This window comes from Elgaria multicarinata, chromosome 6, assembly GCF_023053635.1.
Source record: "Elgaria multicarinata webbii isolate HBS135686 ecotype San Diego chromosome 6, rElgMul1.1.pri, whole genome shotgun sequence".
In the NCBI taxonomy this organism is placed as follows: domain Eukaryota; kingdom Metazoa; phylum Chordata; class Lepidosauria; order Squamata; family Anguidae; genus Elgaria; species Elgaria multicarinata.
Genome location: NC_086176.1, coordinates 110,159,323 through 110,175,010, shown reverse-complemented (window position 1 = coordinate 110,175,010; position 15,688 = coordinate 110,159,323). Strand labels below are relative to the sequence as shown.

The window sequence follows — 15,688 nt, the reverse complement described above, 5'->3', positions numbered from 1 at the left end:
AGCTTATTTGGTAGAATTTTGAATTTTATTTCCTCAGGAAGCAGGCTGCTTCACTTAATGGTTTCCAATGCAAGAACCCTAGATACATAAATCAGGTAACGTTTATAGAGACCTTTTGGCCTCTAAGCATAGTATGCCCATTTGTCCCATAGTTACTGCTACTCGCTTGGCACATCATAGACATTGTTTCTATAGGCTGAAGACCTGTTTACAAAATATGCTTACAAGGCAAAAATCTCCGTTTTGGAACAGTTGTCTCCTGTTATCTAGTACAAGAATATGGCTTAGAATTTGACTCGGTTTCACAAAGTTACATTTCAAGCTCTGAAAAAATGGGACACATCACCTGACTCAGTGAATCTACCTCATCTCCTGGGATCTGCAGAGCTCTAACACAGCAAATTATCTGATACGCAGTCAGTCACGGATTCAGGGGAAACACACTAGCAGTGAATGGATATTAAACGAGCAGACCGCATCGTTTTAAGGACAAAAGCGCAACAATACCAGACTGCTTAATTATGCGCTAACTAAACACATGGCGATCTAATGCAATGCAGTATCCATAACAGGAGCTGAGAACTGGAGCTTAGGTGGTGATATGGGGAAAAGGGAAACCATACCTGGTCATTTAGGCATCTCTTATGTATACTTAGTCCAGATACACTACAAATATTAGCAAAAGATCAACACTACAATGTAATTGCAGTTTAGTCTTTAGGGCTACAAATTGGAAAACGTAGCAGGGATGGGCTTGCGGCATGTGGCAGCAGGAATACCCTTTCCTGTTCTCCCCCCCCCCAAATTATAGTGAGAGTTACCCAGCTTTTCACACCCCTGCTATACTGCTTAAAATACTCATGTAGCTATTAAAGGTTAAGGAGCCTTTGGACTGGAAGGCTTGCAGGCCCTCTTTAAGATAAGGCCAACATGTTTTCCCTAACTGTGCCTATATGATCTTCAGAATATGGTCTGTTACATGTAGTACCCTCCAGATGTTTTGGGCTACAGCTCCCATAATCCTCTACCATTGGTTACACTGGCTGGGGCTGATGGGAATTGCAGTGCAAAAATCTGGAGGGCACTGGGTTGCCTACACCCACTGTTATACACAACAAAATCAACCCTGCAATTCCCTGCCAAGATAGCTCTACTTTGCTTTAAACGTAGTCTTCCAGATCCTCTCAACGTTGCACCACTTAAATTTGCACTTGGTGCTTCTCAGGTGTGAAGTCTGGCTATGGAAAAACAGTTAACAAAAAGGGCCCATTCACACGTTTTTCCCCATTATGGAGGATTCCCGGCATTAAAATCTGGTAAGAACGCTGCAGATGAAGTTGCACTCCACCTGCAGAATTCCTATTGTTGGGATGCTTCCTGATAAGGAAGTAATATTCTGGGGAAACCTCCCTCTCCACTGGAGGTGATTTCACAACGGCCTCATCTGAACCAGGACTAACTGGATCAAGGTGTAAACTTTTCAACAATGGTACTTAAAGCGCACTCATTAGCCTCTTCCAATTAGTTTTCTAAAAAAAACTTTAAGAGATCTGATATGGACCCTAGTGTGTCCCATCAAGTATATCATTCTCACAGCTGCCCTAAAGAGAATGAGAATCAGTCTAGCAGCAGCTTGATCAAGTTATATGAGTTATAGTTATAAAAACAGTTTATGATACAAAATGTGGCATAACACAAAGTAACTCAGCAGAAGCTTAGCACCACAGTCAAATCCGAAGCACTGGCCATTTTGCAGGACTTAAGAGCAACAGAATGGCTTTTCTTTGCCCCTTCATTCAAGAACAGAATATTGGTCACTTACCATGAAGTTTCCTTTCTGAAGCGACAGAAGCATCAAAGAATAGGTTACCTTTCCCCACGGTTCAGGAAAGGCAAGGGTCATGGGGCAAGAGATCTTGCATTAGGCTAAGGACCATCTGGTTTCACCACTAGTTCTGTCCCATGGTCAAGCTTATGACAGAAAGTGATTCGTGGAGTGTTATGTGCATAGAGGGTGAACGAGAAAGGACAATACGGGAAGAAACAAGCACCTCCACTTTGGATAAGGTGCAGGAAAAAACAAGTGCAGCCACAGCTGAAGCCAATCAGGTGTGCAAGTCAGACGCCAGTGCTAGGGTGCGCTCTGAATGCCTCAGTCACACCAAACCAAAAGGAACCTTCACAGTAAGGGACCAATGTTCTGTTCTCAGTTTGGTGTGAGGACACAGCCAAGAATGGGATGTGCAACAGCCAACTTCATTATTAGGATTGGTTGGTGGCTGACATTAAGTTGGAGGAAGAAACTGTCGTAGGGCTGTAGGGCTTTATTTATTTTTTTGTTTTATTTATTTACATTTATACCCTGCCTTTCTTCCTCTTGCAAGGAAACCAAGGTGGCCTACATGGTCTTCTTCCTCTCCATTTTATTCTCACAACAACAACCCTGTGAGGTAGGTTGGGCTGAGAGTCAGTAACTGGCCCAAAGTAAACCAATGAGCTTCATGGCTGAGTGGGGAGTAGAACCCGGATCTCTGAGTCCCAGTCCAACAGACCAAAGTGATTAATTCCTTGTGTGTCCTACTGTTTGCAGAAGGGCGTGTCTTTTTAGCAAGCAAAGGATAGATTTGAAGGAGTAGCACAATCATGGCCCCACCACCATACTGCCCTTCTTCCAAACCTCATGTCAGGCTGGATGCAGTCTGAGGAGCACTGGTTGTTTCTAGCTGCCCAGCATTGAATGGCTGTTGCCTTTGGCTTTATAGGCTTGGATTTTTTAAAAAAAAAAATAGGCTGAGGACAGGGAGAAGTGAAAAGGACTGAGGAGTTAACACTTTAGAATTAGAAAGGATTAATGACAAAAGAATTCAGAATTGGTAAGACTGAACAACTTCTCAAAGTGAGCTGTGCTGGGCAAAAGGCAAGGAAGACCTTGGTGTTGAGTCAGAGGGTACCATGCCTAATGTAAGATCTTTTGACACAGGATCCCTTCCTTTCTTGGGTGATAGGGAGGGCTAACTCGTTCTAGGATGCCTCCTCACACCAAACCTAGAAGCAATAACCCATGTCCTGAAAGCAAATTACTAAGCTTTGCATTCACATTTTAATGAAAATGGATTAGATGCATGAAGCTGACTTTGCATAGCATTCTTTCCTTCTCTCCCGCCTCCCACATTCTTGTGCTTTTTTTTTCCCCACTTGTAACTGAATAGTCTCTGAGCAGCATAAACTTCCAAATATGAAAAAAATAATAATCCGGATTTGGGAAAGAGATGGTGACTGGAGAGGAAGGGAAGAAAGTGTAAATTCAAACAACTGTTTCACAAAGATTCATCCTCTCCATTGAAGATTTATTCTAAGCCCCAGTGAAAGGTCAAGAACGCAAACAAACGTAACTCCTTTTCTCTTGTCCTTACATCTGGGAAAAACATAGGCTCCTGTCATTCCAGAGTAATTAAGTGCCTTTTTAATTTTTCTTTTAAAAAACTGTTTACATTATTGCTAGATGTAACAAAAAAAATAAAATTAGCGTATGGAATCCATGTAGCAAAGCCATGTCAGTTTCTTCATAATAAGCTTGAAAGGCTTGACTTCTTCAAAGAAACAAAAACAGATCATAATTTTTTCCCAAGTAGAGAGAGAAGTAAAAGCCCAAGATGATCACAAGAACAAAAAACCACAATTCCTTCCAGTCAGTTTTCTTCCTCTTGCAGTTGTACTGTCAATTACACATGTAGAGAGGGTGACACAATCCATTTTCTTCCTTCAATAAATACCCAAAATAAGGTCCAAGCAGCAGATGGTCCGTGGATTTAGGCATGCGCATGGCAGCTCTCTGCAGTTCCAGACTGGCAGGTTTCGCCAGCTTTTAGTCCAGGGAGATGATGTCAGGAATGCTGCTCCCGCTGCTGGTGATAACCGCTGTCTCGCTCCGGCCTGAGGAACTAACACGAGTGCTGCTCTCATGGTGGCTGGTGGAGGTGATGATGTTGCCGGGGGTGGTGCTCGTGGGCAACGTCGAGGTGAGACTATCCAAAAACATAGGAGCACAGTACTGCTTGAAACAAACAATGATGCAGATAAGAGAGACTAGATGCACAACGGGGGGGAGAAAAAGCACAAGCATCCAAGCTACGAGTACGGAAACTGCGTCGCGCTTCTGCTAGGACGCGGGCGACCTGGAGATGTCAGCCACCAGGTGAACGGCTCAGAAAGGACGATTTCGGAGCACTGCACGAAACGGCTTCTTCACACAGCGCATAGTTAAACTACGGAATTCATATCGCAGGATGTGGCGATGGCCACCAATTTGGATGGCTTCAAAAGGGGACTGGACAATTTCCTGGAGGAGAAGGCTATCAAGGGCTACAGGCCCTGATGGCTATGTGCTTCTTCCAGAATCAGAGACAGTAAGGCTGTGTGCACCAGTTGCAGGGGGGGGGGGGGTGCTGTTGCACTCATGTCCTGCTTGACAGCTGGTCGGCCATTGTGTGAACGGAGTGCTGGACTAGATGGGCCCTTGGCCTGATCCAGCAGGGCTCTTCTTACGTTCTTATGGCCACACTTTGCCTATATAGCAGAGCAAGAAGCTCCTCCAGATGTTGTTGGACTGCAACTCCCAATCATCGCTCACCGTTGGCTATGCTGGCTAGGGCTGATCAGAACTGCAGTCGACCAACACCTGGAGGGGCCACACGTTTCCCAACCCTGCTATAAAGGAACTGGCGCACAGAGTACATTATTAGCCACGCTTATCTGTCACCTAGTCACAAAAATCTGTACAGCACCATGTACATTGATGGTGCTATATAAATAAATAATAATAAATAATAATAATAACCCTCAGTGCGCTGCCTTGCGAGACTGGTGAGCGAGCTGAGGGGTGGGACACAAATGAAGTTATTAAAAAGGGTTGCTCCATTACTAAATCACCTCTAGTGCTTCATGTTTCTGGCACACATGCCCCTCGGGGATGTTAAGTTTCCACAACCAATTTAACATGAAAATGCTACAGAGGAGCCACGGGACAACAGTGAAGGTCATTTTAATCCTGCACAAAGTATAAAACTATCAGTGCTCAGAGGGTTCCACACTCTTACTCATTTCCAAGTAATTCCAGTCTAATTCATGTTTCTATGATGTTAGTAACAAACGTAAGATATTTGTAGTCAAGACACTTACCTGTGGATCAACTTGGATTAAAGAAAGAAAATCCAAACCTAGGGAGAAGAGACACGCTGCCTTTAGAGAACAAGTAAGATTTGATTAAAGGCTGCATCAACAGAGCCGGTCTGGCAAGACGAGTGTCAGTCTATGACTGAGGAGACCTAGGTCCCAACCCCCACTCAGCCACGAAGCTCAGTTATTATCTTGGGCTAGTTACCATCTTTGCCTAGCCTACATCACAAGGTAGGATAAAACAAGGAAAGGAGAATGGAATGAGTGGCGGGGGAGCAGGATGGGGGAAGAAATAAAAAGGGTAGACAGAACTGTCAGACTGGATATGTTGGCACTGAAAAGCTTTTTCAGAAGTGTTCCCAGGGACAGAAGTTAAAGCTGCCCATACACGTCAATAGAGAAATCCAATTTAATTTAGCAGTGATTGGGTGTAAGTGTGTTCATTCCACTGCACGGGGTGTGTGGGGAGGAACCAAATGCAGAAAAACTCCCAAATGCAGGCCATGATGACTAAGCATGTTCAGTGGGTACAGGCTGATGACTGTCAGAGAGATAAAAGAGGAAGATCCAGTAGGAGGGCAGGGCAGGAGAAAGGGAATGTGGCAAACAGAACCCTGAGCAGAAGCATTCCACACTACAGTATTTTGTAGGGCTGTTCACTGCCTCAGCCCAAATCCGAGGTGGTGTGGGGTCACAGCCCAAGGCACCCAGAGGCCAAAGTGGATCAGCACCGAAGCCTTGGGGTGCCTCGGCCGATTCGGGGTGGTGCTGGGCCGTTCCTCTTGCCAGCCCGGAAAAGCTGGCGCTTGGCCAGCCATGACTTCAGATGAGTCCATTGGACCCAACGGACTCACCTCCCTCTCCCTTCCTGGTTACCTCCTGCCGCAGCTGCGACTTACCTTCACATGTGTCCTCTTCAGAGCCGAGCCGCAATTGAAAAGAAGATTGTGGGGGCTCTCTATTTTGAATAGCTCTATGTCTGCAACTATGGCAGCCATGGAAGGCCATTTCCAGTATTTTGTGGCCACAGAGCTATTCAAAAAAGAGAGCCCCCACAATCTTCCTTTAAATCATGGCTTGGACACATGTGAAGTTAACTTCTGGCAGTGTGGCAGTGTTTCCGGATTTGGGGGAAGGGAAGGAAAGGGAAGGAGCAGGCAGATAGGGAATCAGGAGTGCAATGGACTCTTGATCAGCCTTCCCCTGACTTTCCTCGGTGGCCTGTCACATGGCCACCACCCAGAAACCCCACAAAGGCCTCAGGAGCCCTTAATCTTGCCTCGGTTTCAGTTCCAAGGTAAGTACTGGAAAAGTGGGAAGAGTTTGCACCACTTTGTGTGTGAAGAAGAGAATTAAAGCAGGCCAAGGGATATGATAATAAATAATTACTGTACAGAGGTCATATTCTGTACTTTAGGACTTGAAAACAGAACCAGGGAGTTGAAGTTGACAGGTTATCTGAATCTTGAGAAAGTATCTTCTCATGCACATTCAACAAATGTGGAAATTTGAATTCTAGAATTAAGCACAAAAGTATGTACATGTTGGATGTATTGCTTGAAACAAACAATGATGCAGATATATATGGGGAGAGGAGGGGAGGGGAGAGAAGGGAAGTTGAGCCTTCAGACATTTCTCCCATATAACCTCAGTGGCTTCTTACCTTACATTATATCAGAATGGGTTAGTTAAAACACGCACACCAAGAAGTCTACCTACCAGGCAAGTCTGATGAAATACTCGATATTGGTGGATGATGGAATGGTACAGGGTAGTCCGTTAATGAGGGTGGAATAGCAGTAGGATCCACTGTGCTCACCCCAGGGACTCGTACAGAAGATGGCTGATACATGAGCACCCTGTTTGAAACAGCAGGTGAGAAGTTAGGAATAACCCAGCAGTTAACAGGAAGGGAAGTCATGTGCAGGAGTGAGCTATTGTTCACAATGTCACTAGAATACAGCACAATTAACCAGACTGTGATTACACACACCACTGTACTTCAATGGCAAGAGTTTATTAGAGCGCAGTGCTATGGGATACGTCCTTAGCTACTTGTAAGCCTCCCACTCTGCATTTAAGATAGACAGGAGATTTTGCCCATCTAGCAGAGCTTCAGGGAAGGAAGGAGGCTGGGGTGGTCATAGGAATTCGCATATGCCTGCTGCCCCATTTCGCTTCCCCCGGGAACACCTCTTTTTCCCCATCTTGGGGCTCATTTTGTAAGCACGGAGAGATAGTCGACACGGATCTCTCCGCACTGGCTCCGAGGAGAAGGGGCGGAGAGTGCAGTTTCCGTGCTCTGAGCCCTTAAAAGCTCAAAACCAGGAAATTAAACAATCCTATGTCTCCCAGACAGGGGATTGCTCCCTTAAGAGTATTTTTTTTTTAAAAAAAAGGATTTCTATCTTGTTAACATGGCCCAAAACAAGCCTTCATGGAGGCTAACAAAACATGCAATATATTTTTAAAAATTCAATTAAGAACAAAACAATAATTAAAATTACAACCTAATCATTTCAAAAGAAAAAATGCAGGTAACTGTCACACATGCGTATTATTATAAATGTACGTGCTTGTATTGGTTAAATGTGATCCAGGTAAGTTAGGGTTAATAGAATGTTAGTGTGTGAATGAAAGCTGGGAGGGGCTTGTGTGTGTGAGGGTTCTGGATTTTTTTAAAGGGGGGAACTGATAGTCAATAGTTCAGATTGGGGTTAAGGATTGAAGGAATGTAGATCTAGTGAGTAGGGTTTGAAGAATAGGATTTAGATGGGGTAGGTAGGTAGGTTAGGACCAAGTATAGATTGCATCATCATCATCCATCATAAAAGATAACAGTGTAGCAACAGATCTATGTAGGAAATGTCATCAATTCCAAGAAACAATAGACCATGTAACAGGAGGATATAAAATTCTGGAAGGAATGGACTATACGGCAGACACAGGACAGCTGCAAAAATAATTCACCAACAAGCCATCAAATACTATCTCATCAAACAATCTACACCATACTATACGTATTCACCCAAAACAATCTTGGAAAACGCAGATCATAAATATACTGTGACGGAACAATTCATACCAACAAGACAATGCCTTGCAACCATTCAGACATAACAGTTATAGACTAAAAAGAAACACATGTATACCTTATTGACATAGTAACACCTAATGACAAAAATGTAGTTGAAAAGGAAGAGAAGAGAGAAAAATATACACCACTGGCCATGGAATTCAAAGAACTATGGCAACAGGAAAAGGTCACAATTATCCCATTAGTCCGTCACTGGCATCACATCAAAAAACTATACAGAAAACCTTCAAAAACTGTGCCTACCAAAATACATCCACACAAACTTTCAGAAAGCAGTCATACTTAAAACATGCTCAATTGTCAGGACATTCCTGAATCAGTAAAAGACAGCGTGATCTGGCAAAGCCTGTCACGTCCGTCTAAAAATGACCACAAGCGAGAAAAGAGACAACAACAACACAACAACATTCCATATTCAGGAAATTTCTGAACCAGTAAAAGACAGCATGACTTGGCCAAAAATATACATAAATCTCAACTCCTAACAGCAGCCATGATTTAAGAGCAAAAGGTCAAACACACAGTTCAGGGTGGAGATTTAAACACACCATCATCTATGTATAGGCAGTAAACGCCCATTGCATGCAGCAGTAATGAGACAAATTCAAATCTTGCTCAATAAAGCCCTATTTTATTTACTATTTGGGCTGGTTGCACCATACAAAACACTTCTACATGCCATGTTCCTGCTTTACTCATTTCTCCCGTAAAGCCTTTGCTGCCTCTTTAGAATCCATACTAGCCAGAATTGTGAGCAAGCCATAATTTCACAGGTGTGCAAATTTTTTTTAAAAAAAAATACTGTGGCATTGGATACAGAATCTAGTTGCCTGAGAATCTCAGATTGCTAGGTCTAGATCTTATAGATGTGAATATAATTTTGGAAGTGTGTGAGCATGCCTTCTGGCCTCTCAGAAGTCCAAGCACTGGCTGACTCAAGATTCCCAGATTGGGGCCTAACTCTCTGCCCACAATAGACGCAGCCATATACCAAGTCAGTACCGTGTACTACATTGATTGGCACAAAGATTCTGTCTCTAGGCTTTCAGATAGGAGTTTCCCCCAGCCCTGGAGATGCTGGATATTTAACTTGGGCCACAGAATTCAGCTTTTGGATTGTGAGGATATAAACCTTTTAATAACTTTGCAGCATGGGCTACAAACATGGAAGTGACCAGAGACCTCTTCTGTTTTTCAAGATTTGATGGGTCAAGCACATGCTCTGTATACAGGAAGTTTCAGTTTCTATCCCTGGCAACTCCAGTAAAAAAAAGTTCTCGAGTAGCAGAGTTGAGAAGGAGTTATAGTCAACAGTACTTGGATTAAATCATCTTAATATATATATGAACTTATGAATTCCTTTCCATCATTAAAATGTAGACAAAGGGAAAGGCAGAAGAGAGGGAACTGCTAATTAGGTGTGAGAACGTAGCCACATTGGAAGTGGTTTAGAACTAACAGTAGTGTCACGTTGTTCTACAAAGACGACAGAAAGGAATGTTCAGGTACTCAGAATAATTCCCTTCTACATGCCGAGGAACAACCGATACGTGAATGAAAACGCTGCCTGTTTTGCAAAGTGTGATGTTGGCACAGTGTCAAGAGCAATCAACTTCACTAAGGGAAAGAAATGAGACAATTACCCAGCTGTGTGTTGGGAGAGGCTCACCCAAATCCCAACTTCCCATGGCATAATCACATTCTGACCAAAGCCAATGAAAGTAGGATTTTTTTTTTGTGAGGACTAAGCAATTGTGTCTAAATTAAGTTGGGATGAATTACTTTGTGTACCTCTACTAAGAGATATTTATCTATAATTAGACATGAAAAATGAAGGCCTGTGTGGACTAGCTAATACCAACAACCTCTCCCTAGCACTGTGATGGTACGAGACACCTACTTAAGCCTCCCGTTCCATGTCCAGATCCAAATGCCTTGGGTCTTGTTCAGAAATCTTTAATCTACACTTCCCATGCAGATTGGGAGGGGGGCTATTTATTGAGACTAAAGGAAAACAGAGGATAAAAATTGCATCTTCAGTCTAGCTCGCTGCAAATGTACTCCCTCACGACAGTCACTGGAAAAGGCCTCACATGCCTCTGCCCCATTGCTGGGAGAAGAGCCAGGATCTAGAACAGTAATACAGTACATCATCTATCCAAGGACCCCTGGTCTCAAAGGATCAGGACCACCCCTTTTTATCAGGACAGCCAAAGGAGGAGGGCAAAGGAGTCAGTGTCACACACACATACAGGACTCACCAATCAAGCATAAATCATGTATGCAGCAGGCACACATCTGTTTCTTGTTAAGCTGGACAGAGAAAGGGGCCAGCTGTTAACTAAGGGAAAGCTACTTGGCCTGGTTCCAGCAAGCCTGCTATCTCAAAGGAGATGTGATAGAAGAAACTAGGTATGGAAAGACAGCCTCATGCCACAACCACATTCTTCTGGGCTGGCTTCAAGCAAACATGCCAGCACTAGAGAGCCAATGAACAATTTCGGGCTTCTGTTCAACAGTTACAACTCATGATAAATAGGAAAGCTAGAAGGTGAGCTGGTGAATCAAAGGCAAAAGATAACCCAGCCCTCTTTTACAGTGACAAAATTAATTTATATGGTAATAATTCAGACAACCGTGTCGAGTTACTCCAAGTTAAACAGGTGCGGCAACTAGCTGGCCGGAAAGCTACCAGATGTAATAGAATGATTTTGAGACCTGAAGCACCTTTTAAGTTTAGTGAATCTTCAAAATGATCTACAGCTTGCTTGCAATTTTAAATCTCTCCTTTGCTTAACAGGGTGGTGATAAAGAAGCAATCAGGTTAGGGAGGACTACCGTATTTCTTCAATTCTAAGACACACTTCCCCCCCCTCCAAATAAACATCTCTAAAAATGGAGTGTGTCTTAGAATCGATGGCGTCTTAGAATCGAAGCAATATGGTAGATGCAAAAAGACTCTATCCTATTAAAAAAAGTGTCTGAAACATCCATTCCAACTTTCTCTCTCTGGCTTTATTGCTTTTAGAAAGCTGAGCAAGCAGGGTTTTTTGAGATCGCTTTGCAAGTGATTGGTGTTTTTTTTGAGATCGCTTTGCAGCCTGATTGGGGCCTACAGCGCCCCCCGCACAGCGCCGGGTGGCCCTCGTCAGCCGCGCCCGGAAGACACGCGGCTCCAAGAGTCAGGAGGCTCACCCCCCCCCCAGCCGCCGCCCTGGGAAGACGCCCAGCTGAGTTGTACCCACCCGGCTCCGGCGGATGGGAAGCACGTGTCTCGAGTGGAGCCTGGAAGTAGTCCCCGCCCCCTGGTTTGCTGGAGGGCAGGACAAACTGCTAATACTCCTCACGCCCACGGATGCTGGGCCAAAGTGGCCCGAAAAACCTGTGGCCAGAGGCCGAAGAAGTGCTGCTCCGCTGAAGCTGCTCTCACGCGGCAGCTCCAGTCGTCTCTCTCCTCCTCCTCACACAGGTAGGCCTCCAAAAGAGGAAGCTCCTGCAGCAGCCGCGAGCCATGCGAGCGAAGAGGAGCTGGGAGGGTAAGCGCCTGGTTTTTTGCTTACCCCTAAGCCCCTCCCAGCCCAGTGGCACCAAAACCCAGCTCTTTCTAAGATATTTCTAAGAAATTTCTAAGAAATTCTACTCATAAAAGATATTCTAAGAAATTTATTTTTCTTAGAATCAAAGCTTTTTTTTCTGTTGGTGGTACTGAAATTAGTGTGCATCTTAGAATCGATGGCGTCTTAGAATCGAAGAAATACGGTACTTTACATTCTCACTATTTTGGCAGGTGGAGCTATGAGTGTACTTTGTAGAGGAATACGTTCTCTCAGGAACAGCCTGAAGCACCCGTTTTCCTAACTTCTAAACCCATGGTGGGATTTGATCTGCCTGCAGGCTGACTCTTCGAAAATGCAAAGTTCGTTACTCATCACAAAATTCAAGGCCAGTTTTGTATGAAGGAGGCGTCCATGATGGGTTATCTCCTCCCACTGGTCAGGACAAGGCAAGCAACGTGTGACCAAGATTTTTGTCTTGGTCCTGGCCTCTGTGGCTCCGTCCTTCCCTCTTGGCCTAGCCAAGCTAAAGAAAGAGTAGCATTACAGGAGCCTCTTTCCCTCTGAGAAAGGAAAGGATGAAGTGACAATATAAAGTACATCCTCATGAGAAGCTGGTTTAGATGATTCCTCATGTTAGAGCAGAGTTCTAATGAAGCCATAGCTTTAGACAAGAGAGGGGGAAATTATTAAGACAGGTAAGCATTAGAACATTCTTTGTAAGGCCTAGGTCAGACCTCCTTTTTTGGGATTGTTCCTGTACCTGGAGAGAATTGCTAACCCACAGGTGATCTGTGGAAGTAATCTTAGGATTTGTATCCTAAGGGTCACATCTCAGCGATTGCGAGACTCTGGTGCAGAGCTTGTTGAAGAAAAGAGTTCTGCTGTAGGCCAGGCAGTTGGCTTATGGCTCTTACAGAGCTCAGTAATTTGAAATTGCTTTTGTTTTAAGCTCTCTGCAGCCTAAGGAAGGGAAGGAATCTGAAAAGAAAGGCTCCCAATCTCTCTTATGTGTTTCCCAACCCTGTCTGCAGCTTGGAAGGTGAGTTATAGGGCCTGTTATAGGGCGGCAATTAAGGCATTATCTTGACCAGGGGGAGTGGAGGAGGACTGACTAGCTACAGGCATGGGGGCTATCAGGAAGGTTCTCCTGGATGTGGCCTGTTGGAGGAGCCTTTCTCTGACCAGTTGCAGCACAAATTGCAGGCCCAAGGAAATGGTGGAGTGTTTCGGTGGGAAAACAGAGGCTGGAGTGAGGCCATCCCAGTCTGGGTTGGAGGGTCCCCATGGAAGCTTAAACACCCTTTTTTATTAACTAAATGCAAGGCTTTAAATTTATCTCGGTTGAATGTCATATTGTTAGATCTGGCCCAGTGTTCCATCCTGTCTTGAGCCTTGAGCCTGTCTTTTTTGGCGTCTGCTAGCCCTCCTGGCATTGTACCATCTCCACATTTTATAAGCAACCCATCTACACCCTCATTCAGATCATTTATAAAAGCGCTGAACAGCCCAGGGCCTAGGACAGGGTCCTGTGGCATTCCACTAGAGACCACCCTCCAGGAGGATGCAGAGCCATTCATGAGTACTTGTTTAGTAGGCTACTCAACCAACTGTTAATCCGTCCAACAGTAGGAGTGTCCAAGCCATTTTTTCACCATTTCCCCCCAAACAAGGATATCAGGTGAAATCTTCTCAAATGCCTTGCTGATATCAAGATATATTATGTCCATAGCATTCCCGTGATCCACTAAACTAGTCACTCTATCAAAAATGAGATGAGGTTGGTCTGGCATGAAACCACTTCAACATCTAGCACATGTTCTTTAATATATATAAACACAAGCTGCCTTATACTCAAGACAGAGCATCAATCCATCTACTTAGGACTGTCTACTCCAACTAGAAACGGCTGTCCATGGTTTCAGGCAGAGGATTTTTGCAGCCCACTCAGTGCTGCTGAAGATTCTTTTATTAGGAGGGCTGCCAATGAACAGTTGCACACACGCAGGCACTGTTCAGACAACACGCTAAACCATGATGGTTAAGCATTCTGAGCTAAACATTATGGCTTAGTGTGTCATATGAACCACGACAAAGTGTGCTGTGTGAACCATGGTGGCTACAAAGCCACAGTTTAAACACCCTCACTAACCACTTGCTGCAAAAGGGTTAGTGGCCTAACCATGGCTTAGTGTGTCGTCAGAATAGGCCCACAGTGGCCAGGAATGCTACTACCTTCATGCCTTGCCTCTGGGCTTCTGAGACATCAGGTTAGCCATTCTGGGAAAGGGGACGCTGGGCTAGAGGAATCCTTCGTCTGATCCAGCAGGGCTCTTATGATGTTCTTACGATAAATAGGGGAATCAGACCCAGGACATTTTGTATACAATGTGCTCAAACATCAAGCAACAGCCCCTCCTCAGCTAATAGTAGTTCACTAGAGAGCACAACATGGGGGACTGACACTTCCCGTTTATGCTGCCACAAAATTATTCACAAAACAGCCCATGCAACTATGGCCAATCCCATGTATGGACTGAATGATTTCCCCTCCCTTGCAATATGGAACTGGGTCAACTTCCTTGGGATTCTGAAAACTCAGTCTGAAGAAACAAAGGCCTGACATTTGGACTGAACCAGGACAGACAACATTTATTCATTTAAAATCAACAAACCCTTTGGTGGGACTTGCTTGTGTGTCAGACATATATATGCATTTCCTTTTGGGAGGCGCATCTTCCTCTTCATCAGATGAGCTCTCAACAGTAAGATCAATGACATCAACTTTCTTCTTGCTGACTTCACCGATGGGCATGGAGCATGGCTTGCTGACCATGCTGGAACCTGTGAGGAAAACAACCGACAGAGAAAACAGCTAAGCAACTCCTATCTTGGAAAAGAGAATGATGTAAATATCTAGTGATATAGGGTGGGATACAAATGTTTTAAATAAATAAGTCAATAAATCCCTATTGCTCTTTACAGCAAACTGGGGAACCTGCAGCTCTCCAAATGCTGCTGGACTACAATTCCCAGCACCCCTCGCTATGCTGGCTGGAGTTGATGGGAGTTTGTGTCCAGCATCCCACTGGCTTTACAAAGTTTGAAGTGCTTTGTAACTGTCACTCCTTTCAAGGATAAGTGTGTTTCCCCCTATGTCAGGCTTACGGTCAAACTGTGCTTGAACAGAGTTGCTACGTTGCTTTTCTCTTCCAGACAGGGGTGTACAACATGTGGTACACACACAGCCCAAGGTGACATCTGGGGCCTTGCATGACCAAAACTATCATTAATTTGCTGCTGTAGCCTGTTTCCCCAAGAACACGCCAGAAACTAGCACTCAAGAGGGCACGCGTCCAGGTTTCAAGAGGGAGGGAATGTGTATACACATGTGTGAGTATGGGGAAAGAGTGTATCTATTTATGTGTGTGAGGTCCCTGGCCCCTAGTAATACTGAATGTGACCTTCATGAATCATCTTATGTAGGAAATACAGCGTTATTTCAAGATCTGATTGCTTGACAATAGGAGGATAAAGACTGGGGCAGAGTCCGTGGACCCACATCACCCTTTCTTCTGTGGCAGGCAATGTGGCAGGAGGAGTACAAGTTTCACACTCAAAGTCCAGAGCATGTGGAGAAAAGCTTCAAACTAGCAGTCTTGCCCTTTACAACCTACCAATGCCTTTGCTTTTTTTTCTTCTTTTTTTTTTTGTCTTTCTTCAGGCCTACTGTTAATGAGCAGACCTAAAGAAAATTACCCATTCGCTACAGAGGCATGTGAAGTCCGGCCTTAAAGAGAAACTGGGAGGCACCTCCTAGCCCAGCTCCTCAGCCAAGTCTTCCTTTATTTGAAGAATCCTG

General features: G+C 44.5%; 1 protein-coding gene across 6 annotated transcripts in view; it reads right to left on the bottom strand.

Annotated features, from left to right (window-relative positions):
• Nucleotides 1–3: 3 nt before the first annotated feature.
• The window catches only part of PIAS2 (protein inhibitor of activated STAT 2), a 37,910-nt gene continuing 22,225 nt past the window's right edge, over nt 4–15,688 (bottom strand). For 4 of the 6 annotated variants that reach the window (XM_063128284.1, XM_063128286.1, XM_063128283.1 and 1 more), the window contains 4 exons: nt 14,502–14,670; nt 6,895–7,034; nt 5,179–5,216; nt 4–4,054 (listed from right to left, as the gene is read on the bottom strand). In XM_063128284.1, coding sequence (XP_062984354.1) covers nt 3,866–4,054; nt 5,179–5,216; nt 6,895–7,034; nt 14,502–14,670 — 536 coding nt within the window. In that variant the 3' untranslated portion in view covers nt 4–3,865. The remainder of the gene's footprint in view (nt 4,055–5,178; nt 5,217–6,894; nt 7,035–14,501; nt 14,671–15,688) is intronic. The other 2 variants (XM_063128285.1, XM_063128288.1) reach the window with 2 other exon arrangements.